This window comes from Aplysia californica, unplaced genomic scaffold, assembly GCF_000002075.1.
Source record: "Aplysia californica isolate F4 #8 unplaced genomic scaffold, AplCal3.0 scaffold01095, whole genome shotgun sequence".
Lineage (NCBI taxonomy): Eukaryota > Metazoa > Mollusca > Gastropoda > Aplysiida > Aplysiidae > Aplysia > Aplysia californica.
In genome coordinates this window covers 84548-92802 of record NW_004798365.1, presented here as the reverse complement: position 1 = coordinate 92802, position 8255 = coordinate 84548, and the positions used below count along the sequence as shown (strand labels likewise).

The following is an 8255-nucleotide window of genomic DNA, read 5'->3' as shown; positions in this document are numbered from 1 at the left end:
GGGGGCACAACCAGGGCAACAAACTCGGTGGGTCATGTAATCAGTTAAAACACATAAGTAAATATAAACAGTTCCTAAAAAAAATTAGGATGTTTTGTTATCAAGTGGGGTTATTAATGAAAATTCAACAAACAAATGTGAAGGAGCTTGCCAAGAAAAAGTTGGTGCCTCTTATTTGATGAAAATACAATTTATACCAAAATTTTGGCTCTCCAGCCTGCCTGTGTTTTATCTGTACACGGGTCCTATTTATATGCAACGATATACGGTACTTAAATGTAGAAATTCCACAAACTCAGAGCCCCTACTGAATTTTTTATCTTCTTCTGTCACGTAAAAACTTTCATTCGGCTCTTGTGCTTTTAATCAGTAACTGTAAAAACCTTTTTCTACAATTCCAAGTAAAGATATACCTCCAATTCATCAAGGCAAGGGTACCTTTAAAATTTTTATCGTTTAAGTTTCAATCTAGACCAAAAAAAAGCACAAATGAGTATGAAGAAAAATTTTTCTCATTTGTTGAGGAAGCACATGAAATGGGGGGTAAAGGGGAGGAGTAAAAGGGGAAGATGAAAAACAATGAACAATCTAAACTACCAGACAGGAGTAAATGTCAGGACAGGGGCACGCTGACAGAGAAAGTCACTAGGTACATTTAGAAAATACAAATCAGCTAAAAGAATTACGATTGTTTCAGGTGATGCAGCAGATGCCTCTATCCCATTACGGATGCAAAGATCGCAAAACATGCTTGAAAAAGCTTGAACGATACTTCACAAAGATAATGGGAGTTATTTTCAGCTTATCTAGAGTAAAGAGCGGCACATTGACACCATAATGGCAGGACAAAAACAAGATGGACACACAGAAAAAAAAGGAAAAGAATACAAGTAGGATCTGCCAGTGGCATTCAATGGCAGGACAAAAGCAAGATGGACAGACAGAAAGACAGACAGAAACGAAAGAAAGAAAGAAAAGAAGTATGATCTAGTAAAGGCACCCTAAACAAACACACACAACAGAGGACAATAAATTGGTAAAGACTGCAAGACAAAAAACGAACAACAACAACAACAACAACAATATAATATATTGAATATATCTCGCAGCCAAATCCAACTGGCTGCCTCTGTTGTAGATGAGTGACAAGTCTCAAGCAATGACTGAAGGAGAGAGATGTCATCAAAAGAGAGGAGGAAAAACACACACAAACAGGTGAGAGCACAGCAGCAGGGGTGTAAGGCAAACATGACATGTGTGCAGCGTGTCACACACTGGGAGGCATGGTACGCACAGCGTGTAACGCACTTAGAGGGTTACTACACTAACAGTGTATAATGTTTTTAGACATCCAGCAGTGAATCCACTCCAACATACAAGTGTGTACTCCCATACATAGTTATAACTGTCACAATAAACATACCACAAACACACTGGGAGCATGCTTTACAACTAATCAAACGTGTTGACCAGTTTATTTCAAAGCTTTACTCATACAAACAAAACTTAGTTTAGCCCGTCATTAAAAAGCAGAGACCATCTTCTGTCTGAGGGTTAAACATGCAAGACTAAAAGAGTCTCCCCGGAGAACAGGAGCATTAAGAGTACACCTGAAAGAGATTGTCAAGCATCGTTTGCTTGGCGGCCCCACACTCAGACAGCTACAGCTTCCTCCTCAGTCAGACAATGCCTTATACGGAATAACTCAACAGCTGCACCGCACCCATACACATATCCCAGTTTGGCACTGGGACAAAGCTGGTTAGGGTAACAAATACTGTTATGGCTCTCACAACCAATCAAATGCTGAAGCCCATTCACCACACCCATAACAAGTCTGGAAACATAGAGCCAGGAGATGAAATATTCAAGTACAGGGACAATACTGACAATAGACTGAAATACACACAGACAAAACACAAGGGAGTACTTACAGATGGACTCTTGGGCAGTCCAACTCTCTGGCCAAAGCAGGTCAACAAGTTCACCAGCCTCTCCCGAGTACGAGCCTGCAATGATTAAAGAATAGAAGGAAAAAACATGTAAGATGGAATTCCTGATGTTAGGTGTAAATACATGTAGAAGACTCCAACCACATAGAATCCCCGTGCATTGGACAACATAAAAATCCTCAAACATCAGACACAACCATTATATACTAAACACAATCTCTTAAAAAGACAGAAAATGTCCATGTAATACACACAACACACTCTGTCAGAAAAAAACCACACAGCCTTCACACACATCATACAACTGCTGTCTCAGAAAAACACACAATCCTCACACTTGGCCAACTACTGCAACAATCCCTCGGAAAAAACCCACAGCACACAACTGATACATCTGCACACATCCCCCCTCTCCCCCCCCCAACCCCCCTAATCACCAACACCCTTCTCACCACAAAATCCAATTTCTCTACATCCCATATTATCTCTCTGCTTCCCCACCATACGAGACCTCTCCGCAACAAAACATCCACTCTCCCCGCACCGCTCACATCCACCCACTAAGCTATCAGAGACCTGTGAGGCCTGTGGTCTACGCCACACAGAGTCCAGGTCTTGGTTGTTAGACGGTTTCCGTGACAACGAGACAGCAGAGCCGCTGATGGACGAAGACGTAGCCCTCTCCTTCTCTTCGGCTGCGGATGGCTTGTTTGTCTCAGGGGAAATAAACTTGCGGCCAATAATCGGGACTTTGGACAGGTCAATAGTGAAGTCCAGTGTACGACCTTCGAGATGAGAGTTAAAAATTGTTGATCAGTACATGCAAGGTTCACACAACTAAATAAAAATGGTGGTGATACAAATAATCAGAGAGGAGAAGTTATACAATGTATAGGAGGACCTGAAAAGCTGGACAAGATGCAGGAATTTTGCATGGACTAGATCTTTCTAGATTGAAGCGATACAAAAGCTGTACTTGTATATCACATCTTTTTTTTTTTAGTAGAGGTTTTACGGGGCTCGCAACTGCATAAGGTCATATGAGCGCCAGAAGATTAGAGGTGTTACAAGAGAGTAACAAACATAAAAAAGAAGAAGGGGGAGATAAGGACGATAGATGTTTGATAGGAAAGAAGAAGCAAACCACACCAGAGCACCCGCCAACCACCCACAAATCACATCTAGTTTCCCTGGTTAACTATAACAGTATTAACAATATACTTTCACCTAGACATATATTTCTTAATGCGATACAGCAGGTATTGTATTTTAACTGTAGTTGGTTTTTTTAATCGACAATAAATTTAAGCATGCTGTGGCCCAATATGCATCACAAACATGTAGATCAGTAATACAAAACAATCACTTTGGTACAGTGACTGGAATTTTAACCTATTCTTGGGAAAGGAGGGAAGGGGGGAGGGGGGGGGGAGAGAGAGAGAGAGAGAGAGAGAGAGAGAGAGAGAGAGAGAGAGAGAGAGAGAGAGAGAGAGAGAGAGAGAGAGAGAGAGAGAGAGAGAGAGACAGAGAGAGAGAGAGACAGAGAGAGAGAGAGAGAGAGAGAGAGAGAGAGAGAGGGAGAGAGAGAGACACACACACAGACAGACAGACAGAGAGAGAGAGACAGAGAAAGAGAGAGAGAGAGAGAGAGAGAGAGATGGACAGACAGACAGACAGACAGACAGACAGACAGACAGACAAGCAGACACACAGACAGAGATAGCAACAATGATAGAGAGAAAGAGAGACACAGAAAGAGATAGACAAATAAAGCTTGAGACATCAAGCCTACCAGGCAACTCTTTGCTAAACTTCGTGAGACTCTCGGCCTCAGCAAAAGACGTGAGCGCTGAGTGAGAGAACATGGTCAGCTCGCTGGAGGAAGTGGTGGCGCCCGAGGAGGGGGGAGGGGCAGCCAGGGTGGATGACCGAGTCACCGCCAGCTTCACAATCTTCAGCGCCTCACGCCAGTGGTGGCTCTGTGTGTGGGGAGGTCACATGATAAAGGAAAGATCAAGTAACCTCATTGTCAGATAAAAATGTACAAGTAGAATGGCTAGCAAAGTTTTGTATAGTGCAAATACATGCAGACCAACAAGTATTTTTTCCAATAAGTGTGATCAGCAGCCTTGGTGATTATATTTTTGTGTAAGTGCTTTTTTTGTCAGAAATGGTGTATGATGGATGCACTAGTATTTGAAAGGATTGTTGGACACACCATGAATGAAATATGTCATTACGTAAGCTGTCAAAATTTTTTTTATTGTGAAGCATCTAGAGCCACCAGGGAGTGGGCGTTATAGAAGGTAAATTTATTTTCTTATTACTACTTGCTGATCTCAGTATCTGTTCTCCCTCCATCCACTATGGCCATTTCCACAGACTGACCTTAACACCTAAGTGACCCCTGAGAAGTTAACTTATCTCTTGGCAATGCTCTCTACAGGACAAGCAATGAGAACACTTGCTTTTAAGACTTCTTTCAACACACACCTGTCTGACTTGCAGTATACAATCCATGGTCTCCTAGTATGTGCTAAACAGAAGTTAACATCTTCTTTGTTAATTAGCTAGCCACACGTAGGTTAAACTAAAATTATTCCTATCTCGGTGATGTGTAGGCTTCTACCCAGACAGCAAAGTTTGCAGCCAGGAACTCGACCATTGTGCAAGCCACAAGTTGCCTTGTTACTAAGGTGTTGACATACTCGGTTATCGCATGATGAAATAACTTCTGGTTGACCAAAGACAGAAGCCTGAAAGTTGTGCATTTGCAATTCGAAATAAAGCTTTTAAATGCTCAAAAGGCAGCATGCTCTTCTCTGCCAGAATTGGTTTATTTCACTATAAGGGGCCCTTATTTCTTTCATTTTGCTTAAAAAGCATTCTCCTCTGCAAATGCATTGGTTATCATTAGATATTGATGGACGAACTATTATTATTATTATTATTATTTTTATTGACCACAACATCCCCCCCCCCCAATGCTTTCAACCCCAATGTGGCACAACTATGAACTGACCTGTAGATACTTGCTGACAGCATGAAACAGCTCCTGGTTGACCACTGTGCTGGTGGCGCTCTGAACGTCCAGATAGTGGACCATACAGTACAGAATCTGTAGACAAGACTGCTGGTAGCTAGGCTGACCCTTCTCCAGGACCTGTGAACAAATTCAGACCATGAGAAACATTAATCGGCCAATTAACAGTCTGCACCTCTTCTGATTGAAAGTAACAACACTACATAGAAACTCCCTTGGGATCAACAGTGTCACAGACAACATAAATGTTATTAGTGTAATAGAGGACCATAGTGCCTTAGTAGAAAAATATAAAAAGAACTGAAAATTTGAACAAAGTTTTGACAAATCTTCTGTACATGTACACCAAAAAAAAAAGCCATATTTGGCCTGTCTGACTTCTTCAGAAACGTGATAGTAAAAAGATAATACTGTGGAAACAAAAACGAGCACTTACAATTGTGATGGGTGAATGGTTTGCACAAAATACGAGGTGTGTCTCAGAATAAAGTTTCCCTGTCATGCTGTCCTCACATATAATTATAAATCACCTTGTATTTGGTATCAAAGGAAAGCTGATTCAAATACCTATTCAATGTAGGAACCATCAAGTTCAAGACATTTCTCCATTTGACATTCCCAGCGGTCAAAGACAGCGGTCAATGATCGTTTGTCCAAGGTCCCGGGTGCCTTTCTCATATAGCCTCTTGAACCTGGTCCTCGTCCTCAAACCGCCGACCGTGCAGCATTTTTTTCACCTTGGGGAAGAGGTGGAAGTTGCATGGGGCGAGATCAGGCGAATTGGGCGGGTGCACCATTGATTCCCACGAGTAGCCCTAAAAAAGCTCGTGCACAACTCTGGACTTGGGAACAGGCGCGTTGTCATGATGCAGGATGCCGCCTTCTTCAAGCAAAGCGGGTCTTTTTTTCTGGATTGCAGGTCTCAGCTTGTCTTTGAGGACGAACCTGTAGCAGCCACCATTGACAGTTACGCCAGGTGTGACTAGCCAGCTCAGTATGAAGCCACTCATGTCGAAAAAACCCCAATGTGCATCACCGTTCTCTCCCCATGTTTTCTGTGTGCGCTTCATCTTTCATGTCAGACCTCCCACCTTCAACCTCCATGATCCATTTCCTTACTGTTTGAGTTGATGGGGCATTTTTTATTCCCTGTTAGTTTGTAAAGATCACCATGGGTTTCAACTGCAGACTTGCCGAGAATAGTTGAAAATTTGATGACAACTCAGACATCGTAGCATGAGACGGTTGCACCAATGTTTTGCTCAGCCGTTTTCCTCGGATTTGCCTTGGACAAAGTGAAGAAGTACACCACACTTGACACGTCACAGCTCTATGACCCGTTCGCCAATGCACTTGCAATTTGTCGTTCAGATTTCTTAGTCATGGTGTCATGACCTCACAAACTTTAGTGGCTGTTGGTTGCGTACTTTGAGTTTTATTGAGGAGGGAAACTTTATTCTGAGACAGACCTCGTATATAGAGGTCATCTGGGAACAACTGAGGTTCAGAAAGAGAAAATGCGATGCTGTAATAGTATTGTTAGCATAACTTTATTTTTTATTATTTTTTTATAGTAGAGAGTTTTACGGCGCTCGCAACTGCATAAGGTCATATGAGCGCCAATTATATAACTTTACATACCACAATTTCACAATTAGTTTGATTAGCACTAAGGTCATGCAAGTGCAGAAAATTAGAGGTATTGCAAGAGAGTAGCAAACACAAAAAAGAAGGAAAGATAAGGAAAACAGCTGTTTGATAGAAAAGAAGGGGCAGACCACATTGGAGCACCTGCCAACCACCCAAACATCATTAATGTCATAAACTATGCCAACCCGCCTGTGTGACAAGACTCACCTCTACGAGAAAAGAGACCATACTGACGGCGCTGGGGGCGTACTCGTCCAGCAGGTACTTGACCACACACTTAGTCCACTGGAAGCTGTCCTTGCCGAACGTACCGCGGCTGTACAGGGACATCACCGTGGCCAGGTTGGACAACCGGTCACCTTGGTGGTTACACACCTAGACACATTCGGGAGGAGAAACAAGATGGGTAATGGAAATGATGCTTGGCATCAAATCTCAGTCTTGAGAAAATCTTTTTCTTAGTAACAGATCTTCTTTTTCTGAATCCAATCATACCTGAAGACTGGTATCTTTCATATGCTGGTCTGTCCTGCTCAGTTCCTGTTGGCTTATACAGTTTCTCCTGTAGTATAAATGGGGCTGACCACGTCTCATGTCTTATGAGGAGATATATCTACACATCAGCAGGATTGCATACATGAACACATATGGGGGTGACGTTCAAAACATATTTTTCCCAAAATATTCACATCCCCAGAGGGTTAGGAGATAACAAATCAGACCAACTGCAAACTAGCAATCAAAGGTTGAGAAAAATATGAGAGCCCCATGAGGTGGCCATGTGGCCTAGAGGAGTCAAGGAGAGGAGAGTACGTACCTGGGCCACTCTGTCTGCTGTGTCCCGGCAAATCTGACTGGGGTTCTCGTAGTTTTGCACCAGGTAGGGCAGAAGGGCTATCGTCACCATTGGGAAACCTGTCCAAGAGGGTATGGAATGTGAAAGTGAAATAAGAGAGAGGGGGCTGTGTGTATGTGTGTGTGTGTGTGAGAGAGAACTGTGTGTGCGTGTGTGAGTGTGTGAGAGAGAGAGAGACAGAGAGAGAGAGAGAGAGAGAGAACTGTGTGTGCGTGTGTGAGTGTGAGAGAGAGAGAGAGAGAGAGAGAGAGAGAGAGAGAGAGAGAGAGAGAGAGAGAGAGAGAGAGAGAGAGAGAGAGAGAGAGAGAGAGAGAGAGAGAGAGAGAACCAAGGGTAGGAAGTTGGAATTGGTCGTTTATAAAGGAGATTGTCTTGCACAGGTTTCCGTAACAACAGGTTCGACTGTATGTTCAAAGCATTACCTTAAGAATAAGATTTTTTTCTACCATAAACGAGTGATTACAATTGGCAATTTCACAAGTAGGATAAATCATGATCTCCACACATAACCTATGCAATGAGTTCATCATCTTTTTTTTGTGACCGGGGTATGTGGTGTAGCGGGTTATGCTCTTCGCCGCTGGACGCAGAAGACTTGAATTCGATTCCCGATTGGAGAACCTCGTATTCTTTCAAAGTCGTTTTTTTTTCAATTCGTCTGCAGGGGTGTTGTATCTCAGTAATCTCGTTATGATCAGATTCTATATGTGTCACGAATCATGTGGAATCAGGCGCTCGTCCTTTTTGGGCGGGG

The 8255-nt window shown here is 42.8% G+C and overlaps 1 protein-coding gene across 3 annotated transcripts in view; it reads right to left on the bottom strand.

The window, feature by feature from the left end:
• The window catches only part of LOC101847782 (protein furry homolog), a gene marked incomplete in the record, with an annotated part of 102518 nt that overhangs the window by 32422 nt on the left and 61841 nt on the right, over positions 1–8255 (bottom strand). For all 3 annotated transcript variants that reach the window (XM_013089976.2, XM_013089978.2, XM_013089977.2), the window contains 6 exon segments: positions 1935–2009; positions 2529–2737; positions 3745–3931; positions 4975–5115; positions 6853–7020; positions 7463–7560. In XM_013089976.2, the coding sequence (XP_012945430.1) occupies positions 1935–2009; positions 2529–2737; positions 3745–3931; positions 4975–5115; positions 6853–7020; positions 7463–7560 (878 nt within the window).